The sequence below is a fragment of the Pristis pectinata genome, chromosome 5 (assembly GCF_009764475.1).
Source record: "Pristis pectinata isolate sPriPec2 chromosome 5, sPriPec2.1.pri, whole genome shotgun sequence".
NCBI classification, from domain to species: domain Eukaryota; kingdom Metazoa; phylum Chordata; class Chondrichthyes; order Rhinopristiformes; family Pristidae; genus Pristis; species Pristis pectinata.
This window is the reverse complement of record NC_067409.1, coordinates 2,990,062-3,005,646: the sequence shown is the minus strand read 5'-3', so window position 1 is coordinate 3,005,646 and position 15,585 is coordinate 2,990,062. Positions and strand designations below refer to the sequence as shown.

Genomic DNA, 15,585 nt, shown 5'->3' with positions numbered 1-15,585 from the left:
CCCTACTATTCACTCCACTTGCACAGAGACACATTTTAACTCCTTCCTGCCCAGTAACTAATCCCCAGCATCTGTCCATTCCTCGCGTTATGCCTTTGATATGACACTGCATACTTAAGGGGAAAGAGGGGCAAGGCTTCAATTCTCACTGCCAGAGAGAAGAGAACTCCAGTAGCGGCTACCTCCAGTTGTTTTAGGCTACTTGCCCAGTTTCCCTTTTATTATACTTCAATTACTGAAGGCTGCGCTCTAGACCTGCAAGTGTTTCATGCAATTATACCGTCCACTGAACTTTACCTTGGCCCCAGGAGAGCCACTGGCTGCTGAGGTCTGGGATTCATGAAGGGCCAGAGTTCAGATTCACACTCAGGAGGAATTCATCGACAGCAACGAATGCACAAATCCGATTATAGATAGACCTACCATATCTACAACCCAAAACACCTACAGATTATAAAGCCCCTTGGTATTGGAATTGTTTTATTATTGTCATATGTTCTGAGATACCGTGAAAAGCTTTTATTTTGCGTGCCATCCAGACAGATCATGCCATGCATAAGTATATCAAGGTAGTAAAAGAAAACAGAATGCAGAATATAGTGTTGCAGTTAAAGAGAAAGTGCAGTGTCGGTAGACAAATAAAGTGCAATGGCCACTATGAGGTAGATTGGCAGGGGGGGTCCAAGAGTTCATCTTTTAGCATATGGGAGATCCATCTCAGAAGAAATGGGCCTTTGATGGCCAGTGTACACCTGATGGGCTGTGTTTACAAGTGTGATCACCGCTCTCGTGCAGGAAACAAGGCAGCCAACATTAAGCTGCCATTAACAGCAATGTTTCTGGTAATTTAAATGAGAAATAAATATTGGCCAGGACAATAGGGAGAGATCCCCCTCCATCCTAAAAAGGCTGTTTTTTGGGGACAGGAGAGAGGGGTGGCTGCTGAAAATGTCAAAACAGAACACTGAAAGATATGGAAGTGGGAAAGTGGAATATGATACAGGTCAGTATTGGGTACCTACTCTGGTGCTCACTGGACTAGCATCCTGAGAACTTGCACCAATCTGGAGACAAGTTCAAATCTTATTTCAGCAGGTGAAGAATTTTAATCAATTAAATAAATCCAGCCACTCTATTACATTAAATTGGACTATTCTAGACATTATAGATACAAGCTCCACTGCAACCCATTGCCCTCAGGGTAGATAGATGTGGGCTGATGATACAGGCCTACACAGAGTCACTGCCTCACAGCTTGAGTGACCCAGGTTCAATTGTGACCTCTGGCACTGTTTGTGTGGAGTTTACACATTCTCCCTGTGACCACACAGGTTTCCCCTGGCTGCTCCAGTTTCTTCCCACATCCCAAAGACGTGCTGATTGGTTAAATGGCCTTTGTAAATTGCCCCTCGTGTGTAGGCGAGTGGTAAAATCCAGAGGTGGGGGAAGATGATGGGAACATGGAAACCAGAAGTAGGATTAACGTAAAAAGAGTGTTTGATGGCCGTTGTCGACCTGTCGGGCTGCACAACTCCCATCTTGGAAAAAATTATCACTCAATTAACCTCACTGCAATGCATCTGGGCATTCTTTAATTTCTGTTTGTGGGGTCGTGCTGTGCTTTACTTGACTGAAAGGTACTTAAAAATACTGGCTCTCTAAGGAGCTCTGGGATGTCACAGGTCAAGGCAAGCACTATTTAATGCATACCCTTTGTGTTAACTGCTGAAGCAGGGTGCAGAAGACAGGATCCATCTCCACACACTCTCAAAGCGGGGGGGGGGGGGGGGGGGGGGGGGGGGGAGGAGGGGTGATCACAGCATTAATCTAAATACTGTTAAATACCTACCCTGCAAAAAAGATGTAGGATTCCATTTCCAGGTTGGTCCCTAACCCTACGAGTCATTGGGAGGTGGCGCTTACACCCAGGGAGAGAGAGAAGGTAAGGAAGAGCGCTCTGTGTCCTGCTCGGGTGTGGCGAGTGTGCACGTTACCCATTGTGCCATCGTACCCAGACAGAGTGCCACGCTTAAACACAACTGCAGCAGACTAGACCATCAATCTGGGACTCAGAGGGGGGAGGGGGGGGAAAAAAATTCTGCCATACAGTCAAAACAAGAATGCACGGAGATTCCTGAGCAGCTATTAGACAAGCTAATTGGGGATCAGACACTGCTTAAACAGCAGTGTAATCGGAATCATTTTGGCACTTAACTCAGCCGAGACACGCACTCTCCAGTGACAGCCGTTATGTTATTTCCACTGCAATCTCCTGCTCTCCTTTCCTGTGGCATTCCCCAAGTCTAGCTGCAGCCCCCCCCTCCCCCTTTCCCCACTCCCTGAGGCCCCCCTCGAGAACAGATCCCAGCCACTCTGCTCCAGTTGGTTTCAATCAGGGAAGCTGATGGGACACACGTGGCCCGATGGAAGCACTGGAAAGCCGGATGAAAGGAAGCATTTAAGAAAACACACACACACACACAAACACACAGCAGTGAGCAACAGGTGGCTTGGCTGTCAGTCAGTAACTGCCTGGGCTCGCACCTGTGTGCAGCTTCCTCCCACCACCCCCCTACCCTTCCACCCACACCCCCGCCTCCCTCTTCCACTGCTACGGCCGGTCGTTACATCAGGAGCGTGCAATGGGAGGTTGCCAAAACAAACCATCTCTTCATCTCTGTCAACATTGATCTCAGTTAGGAAAAGATCACTCGACTCTTCCAGTGAAGGGGAAACAAAAGGGAAAGCCTCTCACGCAAACATTTCCTGGTCGCAGGCACAGCCCAGGGCCAACACTTCTTCCAGAGTCAGGAACACTTCTTAAAGGGAAACTCAAACCTTGGCTCCCTTGGTATCCCAAGGAAATTCCAAGAAAAATATTGTAGCTGCAAAAATAAAGAGGGACTAACCCTTCTGTGGAATTCCATCGATGACTTCCATCAGTCACTTCACACTAATATTTAATCATGTTAAAATGGGGGGGGGGGGGGGGAGAGGAACATTTACACAAATGGGGAAGTTTTTAAAAAAGTGGGGGGAAGGAGGAGAATGATGTTTGGGGAGAGAATTCCAGAACTTCAGGTCTTAGCAGGTGAATGCACACCTGCCAATGGTAGAGTAATGAAAATAGGTCCATATGGCTGTAGTCAATTTTCTTTCAGGATTTGAGCATCACTAACAAGATTAACATTTTTGTTGACCATCCTGAATTGCCCTTGACAACATCTTCCTGAACTGTTGCAGTCCTTCTGGTCAAGGTACTCCCAGATGACAGAAGCAGGAAGGGACTAAGCAAGGAGCGATTTGGGAACATTTAAACTGAGGAGATACTCGTGGGACAAACTGCAACCAAGATCTTTCTGACCTGAAGACTTCCTCGAATGCATTAGTGAGTGAAATACAGCCCACTTGTTATTACAATAAGATGAAAGAAAAGTAATTTTGGTGGCAAGGATCAGGGAACAGGACAGCACTTGAAAACATTTCCCAGCAGATCTGGCCATGCTGTTCAGAGTCAGAATAAATAGAAGTGTGACATTCAGAATGCTTCTAAATACAGTATCAGACCCTGCAACAAGATAATGGAGATGCATTGTTTCCAGTTTCCTCCCACATTCCAAAGACGTACGGGTTAGGAAGTTGTGGGCATGTTATGTTGGCGCCGGAAGCGTGGCGACACTTGCGGGCTGCCTCAGAACACTCTACGCAAAAGATGCATTTCACTGTGAGTTTCAATGTGCATATGACTAATAAAGAAATCTCATCTTATCTTACATGGGTCTTCACTTCTATGTATCAGTGTCACTAATCTGACGGAAGAGACTTTTCCCCACAGTACAGGTTTAAGGCAAGGGGTTAAGAATGGGTTTAAGGCAAGGGGTAAGAGGCTTAGAGGGGATCTGAGGCAGAGCCTTTTTTCACCCAGAGGGTGGCTGGAATCTAGAACACACCGTCTGAGCAGATGGTGGAGGCAGTGGCTCTCACAACATTCAAGTACCACCTAAATGAGTGCTTGAACCGCCAAGGGATAGAAGGCAATAGGCTGAGTGCTGGTAAATGGGATTAGTAGAGGTGAATACTTAATGGTCGGCATGGACTTGATGGGCCGAAGGGAAGTTTTACAACTTTAAAACTGTTGTATTGTTTAAACTGGGACCTTAGGGAGCAAATTTATTCATGTTCACTTCCACCCATACTTCGAGCATCCTCACACCTGCAGCATTTCCAAGCCGGAAACATCTTGCTGATTAGAACAGATGCATCTACTGCAGACTAACAGCGAGCACCAGAAAGAAAGAAGACCATGCACTTATACAGCACTTTTCACCAGCTCAGGACCTACCAATGAAATATTCTTTGAGGTAGTCACTATTCTTTGAGGTAGTCAAGAGCCAATTTACATATTGTTGAGTTTTACAAACCGCAGTATAGTTATGACAAGATCAGCCATTTGAGTGATACTGATTGAAAGACATACTGCCCAACAAACCAACAAGAACTCACCGGCTCTTCAAAAATATAGTTCCACAGAATCCATCACCTCTTCTTGATGGGGAAATGGGGCTTCCGTTTAACATCTCACCAAAGGTTGGCCACTCGGACGGCACAGCCACCCTTCAGGCTGCACAGTTGTCCTGAGATCCTCTCAGATGAGAGTGGAACTGAGAGCCATGACTGACACTCCAACCAACGACAACAACCAAAAATCCTCACCCTTGGAAAGGCAGGAGTCGGGACGCATAGGCAAAGGAGAACAATTCCCTCTGGGTTATACAGGCTCCTTCCAAGTGACTCCCCACTTGGGCAAGGCATTGCGAGGGCCTTACTGCAGGAGGGTGGCCGGACATTTACTTAAAGAAAGGAGGAGAACGTAAAACAGAAAGCAAAAAAAAAGAGGGAGAGAGCACGCAAAGAAAGGAAAGAGCTGACACGCCAGCTCTAGATGGCAACCCTGCAATATGTGCTGAACAGACAGTGAAGGACAGGTATCAGCAGCTGCTGAGCCAGGACTCAACAGCAGGGTTATTTTGGACCAGAGTTTCAATAGGAGTAAAGCAGTAGGTCAATTCTAATCACAAATCTGAAGCTCATAGTATTTTGGGATAGGGGGAAAAGCTAGGTAAATGTAGTTAGCGCACTGATCGGTTGGGATCTTTATGAATCAAGGGGATAAATGGCCTATTGCTAACCCCAGCTAGGAGACATTGCCTGAACGATATTCTTGGTTTGAGGGAGGAATTAACAACACAGGTGGGGGCTACATCTGCCACAAGTCCTCTGCTGAGGCATCCGAGCCATCCTGGTCCACGGTGACTGCAACAGTCACATACTGCGACTGGAGGGAGGCGCAACTCATGTTACAGCAGCCCCCTCCAGTGGTCACGATGGATGCTGCAGCATCAGTGCACCTTTCGGGGTGCACAGCCTGAGCACCTGAGGGAGGGGAAGACTTCAAGTCACCACACCAAAGCATCACAGGTTGGTACATCTACCTGGGATCAACAAGTAAAAGTTGGCCAAGCACAAAAAAGGGCAAAATGGCGAATACAGTACATTGCAGTTACCTAACTAAGCTGCATTCAGTCTCTCCAATACAAACAGCCACAAGTAATGCATGCAGTATGGTAAATTACAAACACAAAGAAATCACTGTTTAGGAATGTTTCAGGCCCTGGACCTTGCTAAGGAAGGAGGTGAAAGGGCAGAAGCTCCTGGTTTCTGGCAATGGCTGAGACTTTCTGTAAGGTGGATTAAACAGATGGGTTCGAAACACAGGCTTCACACTCAATGAGGACAGTGTCCTTTGCAGATGCAGTGCACACATGATCATTTGATCTGCTGATGCCCACAATGTTGGTGCTGGGCCCAAGGTTAGCAGCTACCCAAGCACGTGAACTGCAGTCAACAGGCAACCCCCCACCCCCCACCCCAACGAAGCAGGCAGCTGCTTTCAGTGAAAGCTGTTGAAGGTTGATGGCTATTCCAGGAGAGCCCTGCAGCTACTGTGCGACTGAACTTCCATCAGCTCGGAGACTGCAGGCTACCGGCAGCAGGGATTGACAGGAAGTACGAGAGGGACGGCTGCCAGCACTCTATTCCACAATGCCTCGTCACTCACTGACTTCAGACAGATGGAATGATCATTCGGCAGCGAAGCCTTCCTTCCGTCAGGACCTTTAAAGAGGCACCGGCTTCAATGTAGTTTCGAAAATTTCCAGGATTATTTCCACAGAGGGACTGGTGGGAGGGGTGGGGGGGGCGGGAGTGGAAGAAAGAGTAGGTTCAGAAGTGGGCAGGGCATGGTCCATGGGACAGCCATTTTACATTAAAAAAAAACTGCAGCCTCTCCCGTCAACAAGGCTTGGAGAAACACCTGCACGCTAGTCCCACTCCGGGGAATTGAGCAGTGCAGCAACAATGATGCCCCCGAGCAAGCACTTGAATATCAACCTCGATCTTTGAGTCGAGACCTTTAAGCTGACTTTAAACCAACCACAGATGGGAAAAGTCCCACACCATGATTGCACTGAAGGACACGGGAGGTCTCCCCAGTCCTCATCAATACTCATCCCTCAATCAACCTCACTCCATCTACTAGCTTGGATGAGAACCTTGGTCGGCATGGACCAGTTGGGCCGAAGGGCCTGTTTCCATGCCGTTATGATTCAAAAAGAAATCAGCCAACCTCCCGGATCTCACTCTTGTCATTGCTAATGTGGGATCTTGCTGTGCACGTTGGTCACTACATCAGTGACCAGACTTCAGAACTGTGTTACTTCTGAAGCGTTCTTTGGGACATACTACGGAAATGCAAGTGTTTTTATCACTTCGGCAAGAGTTTTGGGTAAAGGAAGCTACAGTCTCAGAAAGGAACCCTCCACCCCACCTCTCATACCGAAGCCAAAAACTGCTCACAAAAACCACCCTACAAGTAGTCAAGAGAATCACATTTTTCCACAAAGCCATTTGGCACCTCCAGCCAACGACAGCTTTCTGCAGGAGCTTTCGGTTTCCTCCCGTTCCTCTGATCAGTGGCTCCACAAAACACTGGTTCATCCAGTGGTCTGTTCTCTCCATAGAATCACCATACCCCCACACACACACCGCACCCCCCCCCCCCCCCCCCCCCCCCCCAGTTCTGATAAAATGACTCAAAGTGAGAGTCAGTCCTGTGGGGAAACAATAGAAGTGGACAAGTTGCCTGTGCTGAAAACAATGAGGGATCCAGGGAGCTGTTGGGCAGTCAAAGAAACCAACAAATGTAACTTTAGGAGGAACTGTTCTAGCCTCAAAAGGAACAGATGGCTATCCAGTACAGCAAACACCACACAGGCAAAGCTTTCAAAAAGGAAAAGTAACCGCCAGTTGCCTCCTCTGGGATAAGGGGCTTTATAGAGAGGTTGGACAGACAAGATCCTGCACACCAATCCCCTGATGGACAAGGCCAGCTGGACTCACTTAAAGGAGAAATTCTCACTGCTCATCTGAAAGGTTTCTGACTGAAAGGGTTGTCAGCGCACACAACCTCAAGTCTGATCTTCCCATAATGTTTCCATATACAAACAGAACAGAGCTGGAAGATGAACAAGCACTCAGTTGAAGTTGCACGTTTAAAGGAGGAAATGATCCTTTGCGATTATAACCTCGTAAAATAAAAATTCTGATGTTATTTAGCTTAATAACATGCCACTTTGTTCCTTGTCAATTTGTTATTTATTTAAACAAAGTCTGCAATACTGACAGAATCTGGCCAGGGTTCATGTCAATCCCTCGTACTTGCGGCATGAAGTAATTCCTCCCGACTTCTCTCCCTCTTCCCAGACGCATGGCCTGTTCCATTTAAATAAACAATCCAGATAGATGGAGCAGCATTGATCACTCAAGCTGACCAGGCAGTGCACACAGCTTGATCAACAGTATCAGCAGCTGTAGTCAAGTGGCCAAACTTCCCCTTCAAGTCTAGATTTTGCTGACAGGGTTCAAACACCAGGGGACAGCAGCCCAACAATTATGAAGATAACAGCAAGAAATCTGGCAGAACATCTTTCCCTCTGAAAGGCTGTTGTATGAAAGAACAGTATAAAACGGGTCCAGGAGGCTGTCGGTACTGTTTTCACCAAGATGTGACTGAAACAGGAAGGGAGAACAGAACTCAGATAGGGGGAAGAAGGGCCAAAAGCACACATCCTGACACTAACAATTTCCCCGTTCCATTATTTTTCTGCTTAAAATTAAATACAAGGACTCCACCCTATATTCAAGGACATTTACCGTGGAGCAAAAGGCCATTCAGTGCATCACATCCAAGGCATTCAAAGAACAAGGCTTTTCCCAGGGTGGGGGAATCAAGAACTAGAGAGCATAGGTTTAAGGTGAGCAGTGAGACAACTTTTTCAACCCAGAGGGAATGAGTTACCAGAGGAAATGGTTGAGGCAGGTGCAATGACAACATTTAAAGGCACATGGATAGTAAAGGTTTAGAGGGACATGGGCCTAACAAGGGCAAATAGGACCAGCTTAGATGGGAATCTTGGTCAACTAGTTGGGCTGAAGGGCCTGTTTCCATGCTGTACAATTCAAAATAAAAAGCCCAACTCCCAGATCTCCATCTGCAGCGTTATGGGTCACCTGTACCTGCCTCCACCACTTTCTGACAAGTTCCTGACACCCACCACTGTTCCAATGACTTGATTCTCCTGAATGTAAATTCACAGATTGTCTGATTCATTGAGCTCAGTTTCTTAACTCGCCTTGGTGAGACTTGAACCCAGTGCTTTCTGAGGGCAGCTGGAGATGAGCTCTAAATTCCAGCTTCACTGGCTCTGCTTACTTCCCAAGCAGGAATAATATTCAATTTACAGTGGCTGTGGGGTGTTGGTCCAAGGATGTGATTGCACCAGAGAGGGTGGAGAGCAGATTCACCAGGATGTTGCCCAGGATGGAACATTTCAGTTATGTGAAGAAACTGGATAAATTGGGGTCCTGCCCCGAAACGTTGACCGCCTGCTTTTCTCCACAGATGCTGCCTGGCCTGCTGAGCTCCTCCAGCATCGTAGTGTTTTTCATCTGGATAAATTGGGCGTTTTTCCTTGGAGTAGAGGCGGCTAAGTGGGGGACCTGATGTACAAGATTATGAGCTTATAAAGTTAAATAGTGGGAAGCTTTACCCCCAAGGCAGGTCCTCTTGAAAGGGCCTCTTAGAGGTCCTCTTGGCCTCTAGGGCCGGTTTCTGTGATGTACGACCCTAAGCCTGTGACCACGGTCCTGTCCAATACCACAGGCATCACAGAACTGGTTTTACATTGTGGGCCTGGAAGGTCTGAAGTTGTTGTGGGCAATTCAAAACATTGTTCAAAAGCTTGATATACAACCTTACAAAACTGGTATAGGGCAACGGGAGTTTTGCGTTGTTTGGAGATCTGATAGAGGTTTATAAAATTATGAGAGGCATAGATAGAGTCGACAGCCGGTATCTTTATCCCCAGGTTTGAAATTTTGAATACCGGGGGCATGCAGTTAAGGTGAGAGGGAGCAAATTCAAAGGAGATGTGCAAGGCAAGTTCATTTTGATTACACAGAAATGGGTGCCTGGAATGTGCTGGTGATGGAGGCAAATACAATAGAGGCTTTCAAGAGGCTCTTAGATCGGCACATGAATGTGCAGAGAATGGAGGGATATGGACATGGTGGATTTGTTTAGTTAGGTGTTTAATTACTAGCTTAGTTAGTTTGGCACAACAGCATGGGCCGAAGTGCTGTACTGTTCTGTGTTGTAGCAAAGATAGTACAGACTGGATGGATCAAGTGGCCTTATCCTATGGTATTAACCTACACAATTCTGCTTTGCTGTACAATCACAGTGCACTGGAATTCATTTTAGCAACAATAAGACAGTCAAATTTAGAGACAGTATAACCATCAAACTGTACACAAGGGAGAAAGAAATTTATACAAGGGCCTTGACAATGACAGCGTTTATCTAACACAACGGCCGATCTCACTGCTGGGACCAAGAATGATACCCTAGAGCTTTTAAAACTGTGGATCTTTAGACAGCAGCAGTTAACTTCCTGACAGGAATCAGAGAGTCTGTTCAAACTATAACAGAGAACGGAGAAGGTTGGAGGACGGGGGGGGGGGGGTTGGGGAAGAGGGGGTGGGGGCAGGAATTTACCAATGGGAAACCAGACTAAACAGATCCAAAATCTGCAGACATCCTCAACACCGGCAGGGGACAGACCCGCAGCAGTAGTCCCACGGAGAATCAGTACAAAAGGAACACCTAATCCAGCAGTGTTAAACTGCTGACATCAATCCCCACAGGAACCGTACCCGAAACATGACAAGCACACAATCTCCCAGCAAGTCTGCAGTGAAACCAGATGTCAGGAACAAACACCTCAGCACTCAGGAATGAAGAGACACAGCGGGTGTGGGCAGCCACCACTTGGAGTCTGCCACAACACTGATGCCGATACTCAGCCAGGAACCAAAGAAGCCCCAAAGCAGCAAAGGGCAGAGAAACCAGTGTCAGGTACTCCAAAGGTCTCTGCTGAAAGCTTAGTGAGCAGCCAAGCCAGTAAGCATGGGCTGCATTTAATCTTGGGTTTAAGTGGAGTTACAATCAGCAAAGGAGAACTTCAACTTTAAGGAGTATTTTGGGGATACGGGACACATCGATACAGCTGGAGTTGTCACCCCAGTTGTGACATGCACAGGGCTATTGGAGTACAGCAGAACTACGTAACATTTCCACAGTGGAGCAGCCACCTGACAGTCACCAAAGCTCCACAGAACAGTCACCCAATGAGAGAAATATCAAGTGCTCCATGATTTGGGGGGGAAAGAGAGAGAAAAATGATCAACTGCAGAAGCAGACAACAAGCCACTACATTCTTTTTCCCAAAATAAATGTATAAACCTCAAATTAGTGTCATTTATGGCAGCATACAGGATTTGCTGTCAATAAACCTTCAACTAGAAATGGAGAGATTCTAGTGTCAGTATGGTAGCTCTGTGGCACCCTTGCCTCCTTGTCAGAAGATTCAGCCTGACTCTGGGACTTCACATGACCTGCGCTAGCACAAAGGAGTGCTGCCACATCAGAAACACGGTCTAACAAGGTATCAAACCATCTTACTGTTCTGGTGGACGTGAGGGATTCCATGGCACCATTTCCAGAAGTTCGTTCTTTCCTCACGGCCAACATTCCTCCCTCAGCCAACACCAGCACAAACAGATTCTTGTAATACTTGTATTATTACTGGTTTGAGTATTTTAATGCTTTACAATGTCTGCACAGCTGGACTTTAAGTACATTTGAAGTGAAGTCACTGCTGTAATGTCAGAAACATGGCAGCCAACTTGTGCACAGTAAGCTCCCACAGACAAGAATGTGACAATGAGCAGATAATCTGATCAGGCAATTGATGCAGGTTCAGCCGCAAGTATTGGTCAAGGAACCAGAAAATGCTTTTGCTCATAAATGGCTGGTGCCATGAGATCCGTTAAGTCTACACGAGAGGTGAGGTGTCATTCTGATTTCACATTTTAGTCAATGTTTCCCCACTGCCCTGAATTGCCCGTCTGGATCTTGTGCTGAACCCAGAACCTCCTGACTCAGATAAGGGTGCTCAGAGCCTGAGCCACAGCCACAACCAGAAACACATGACCCAAGATCCAGGCATTAAGGCACGGTAGTGTAGAGGAGAGGCACAGTAGTGTAGCCGTTAGCGTAATGCTTTACAGCGCCAGTGACCCGGGTTCAAATCCGGCCACTGCCTGTAAGGAGTTTGTACGTTCTCCCCGTGTCTGCGTGGGTTTCCTCCAGGTGCTCCAGTTTCCTCCCACATTCCAAAGACATATGGGTTAGGAAGTTGCTGGCGCCGGAAGCGTGGCAACACTTGCGGGCTGCCCCCCAACACTCGACGCAAAAGGTGCATTTCACTGTGTGTTTCGATGTACATGTGACTAATAAAGATATCTTATCTTATCTGACTACTTGGACAAGGTACAGGGAAATAATATAAGCTACACCTTAATGCAGGAGAAACTTGGCAGCTTGGGAATTTTCCAGCCAGTTTTAACACTGGAAGCTTTCTGCTGTTTGTGTGAGACTCTGAAGCTTTGTCCAATAGATCATCCCAGAGCTAAAGTAAGCGACCGCAGCCCAAACATCTGCACCCACAATTAGAGACAAAAGGGTTAAAAGTACGTGAGAAAACCCATCTCTTTGTACCTCTTCATCCGAGGTGTCCTCTTCGTACTCATTCACTGGAGGGGTCAACCCCGGGTGCTCTGTCCGCAACATGCAGTCCGACTCTGCCAACTTTCCACAGCTTTCACCTTCCTCTTTCCTGGCAACTTTACTGATCTAGGAAAGAGCCACAAACACAAGAAAAGTAAAAGGAGGCTGTAATTAATGTGCTTGTGGGATCAAAGGCTATTTCTAGCAACCATCTAATTTGCTGATATGTCAGTACTGTCAGCTATCACCCTCTGAACTAGAGGGAGGGCTGACTTAGATCAGACTGAGGAAAGCAACTTTCCTTAGGATGGATCCCAAGTTTATAGTTTGATCTGGCACACAAATAGCAATAGCATAAAATTACCCCAATATCATAATCAAGCTTAAGGTCAAGTTTACTTTCACAAGTATGGGTATGACAGCTGAAGCTGATGTTATGTTTAAGTGCTGGAAAGGATCTGAATGGCTTAAACGGATTCAAAGGAAACCAACTTCCACGCGATAAACTTAAAAAACATGGAGTGTGGTTCATATAAAATTAACACAAATCCCTTCCTCAGTTAACTTCCAAAAGCTCCGTTATAAGTGATGCCTGATCATTACCAAAGAGCCAACGGATCCTGTCTGTAAGTTCAGGACTCACATTTCTTAGGAGAAATAATATACAGTCACGGATGCTTAAAAAATTTGGACAGGTACATGGTTAGGAAGGGTTTAAAGGGCCAAACGCAGGCAAAGGGGACTGGCTCAGTTTGGTCAAGTTGGGCCTGTATCCAGGCTACATACAGTAGCTCTGGGACTCACCTTGATATCCTGCTTGCCTCGCTTGTCCTTCGCAGCCTTCTCTTCAACCCCACTGTCATTGTCTTCATCACTCTCTCCCGCCTCATGGTCATCATCATCTCCCTCGTCACTGCTGTCACTCCCTGAATCCTCCAAACCAGAGAAAAGGCTCTCCTCACTGTCTGTCAGGTCACCTGCATCCTCATCAAGTGCTTGGCTTTCAAAGATGGGAAGCTGCAAAGTAAGATCACGCACACAAAAAAACTCAAATTAAACTCGCAGATCACTTGTGGCAAGGCTAGAAATAAGTAGATGTGACATCTTAGCCATTATACAGATGTTAGCTCAATGAGACAGATCATACCTGCAGGCCCAAGGTTTCAAACTGTGTAAAAAAAGACGTTGATAGATCAATTACAAATTAATTGATGCTCAACACTAATGGGAGAGCATTTCCTACTCCCAGGAGAAAATAAATACCCAGAAATCTTCAGAAATTTAGCAGCTTCCTTGAAGTATTTGTTTTTATAATGTCCAGCAGGAATCTGGAGACACAAGAGACTACGGATGCTGGAAATCTGGAGCAACACATGAAGGAGCTGAGGAACTCAACGAGTCAGGCAGCATCTATGGAGGTAAATGGACAGTCGACATTGCGGGCTGAAGAATCTCAATCTGAAGCGCCAATGGTCCGTTTCCCTCCATAGATGTTGCCTGACCCGCTGAGTTCCTCCAGCCCCTTTGTGTGTTGCTGTTGAGACCATCATAATCCATCCTGCTACAAATTTAGAGAAACCAGCTGGGGTAACAAATGCTAAACTAACCGACTGGTCATTCGCAGGTGCAACACAACAGCATGTCTCCTCTCAGCACGGCTCCTACAACAGCACTCAATCTCCTTTCTCTACCACCCAACAATCATTAACTGCCACTCAATAAACCTTACGGCACAAATCAATCCAATATTCTTTTGCAATCTATGCTCCTTAACAGTGACCTTTAATGGGTGCCTTAATTGGAGCAGGATCACCACCTGTTAAATCTCCAATCAAAGATGTTTCAGACCACCATTGCACTACCCTCTCCAAGCATGCAGCATCCAAGACAGAAAGCAGATCTGACCCTGCATTAATCTGCACCATAGGAAAGTGACCAGCACAGACCACGCATTCACAGTCAGTGAGTCTGCACCAATTCAGCCACCTTGTTTTGAGCAGTTCCTTTAAACACACAGTGATGACAGGTATGGAACTTGGTCCTCTGATGCATAAAGGTCTCAAAGAATGAGGAGGGGGTGAATGGGATGGACGCCGAGGATAAGGAAGAGAATTAAACAGGGAAGTTACAACGTGCAGACATTGTTGTAGAAGCAAAAACATGGGCGCAAACTAAAGAACAAGAACATAAGAATTAGGAGCAGTATTTGGCCATCTGATCTTTCAAGCCCCATATACCATTCATCAAGATCATGGCTGATCTTACGGTGAAGGAAAATGGCACCAAGATATCTCCATGTCCCTTTATTGACTTGGTATCCAGAAATCTGTCAATCTCTGTTTTGACTAAACTACCTCACAGGTGGATAGGGTAGTTAAGAAAGCTTATGGGATGTTAGCATTCATAAGTCGTGGGATCGAGTTTAAGAGCCGCAAGGTAATGATGCAGCTTTACAAAACTCTGGTTAGACCACATTTAGAGTACTGTGTCCAGTTCTGGTCACCTCATTATAGGAAGGATGTGGAAGCATTGGAAAGGGTGCAGAGGAGATTTACCAGGATGCTGCCTGGTTTAGAGAGTATGCATTATGAGGAGAGACTAAGGGAGCTAGGGCTTTATTCTTTGGAGAGGAGACATGATAGAGGTATACAAAATATTAAGAGGAATAGATAGACAGCCAGCGCCTTTTTCCCAGGGCACCAATGCTCAATACAAGAGGGCATGGCTTTAAAGCAATGGGTGGGAAGTTCAAGGGAGATATCAGAGGGAGGTTTTTTAACCAGAGTGGTTGGGATATGGAATGCGCTGCCTAGGGTGGTGGTGGAGGCAGGTACATTGGTCAAATTCAAGAGATTGTTAGATAAGCATATGGAGGAATTTAAGATAGAGGGATATGTGGGAGGAAGGGTTAGATAGTCTTAGGAGTGGTTTGAAGGTCAGCACAACATGGTGGGCCGAAGGGCCTGTATTGTGCTGTATTGTTCTATGGTTCTATGGTTCTATAAGCATATGGAGGAATTTAAAATAGGGGGATATGTGGGAGGAAGGGGTTAGATAGTCTTAGGCGAGGATTAAAGGTCGGCACAACATTGTGGGCCGAAGGGCCTATATTGTGCCGTACTGTTCTATGATTCTATGATACACGAGTGTCATCCACAACCCTCGAGTAGAGAATTCCTCCTCATCTGAATCCTTAAACCCTTCCCTAGTTCTGAGATGGTGATCCCTGGCTCGAAACTCCTCAGCTAAAGGAAACATCCTTCCTGCATTGTCAAGGCTGCCAAGACTATTTGTCTGTTTTAACAACATAATCTTATTCTTCTCAACTCCTAAGAATA

General features: G+C 46.3%; 1 protein-coding gene across 1 annotated transcript in view; it reads right to left on the bottom strand.

Moving 5' to 3' along the window:
* The window catches only part of bop1 (BOP1 ribosomal biogenesis factor), a 159,873-nt gene that overhangs the window by 116,444 nt on the left and 27,844 nt on the right, over positions 1–15,585 (bottom strand). The window contains exons 3-4 of the mRNA XM_052015971.1: positions 13,052–13,264; positions 12,239–12,373 (exon numbers count right to left, since the gene is read on the bottom strand). Of these exons, the coding sequence (XP_051871931.1) occupies positions 12,239–12,373; positions 13,052–13,264 (348 nt within the window). The remainder of the gene's footprint in view (positions 1–12,238; positions 12,374–13,051; positions 13,265–15,585) is intronic.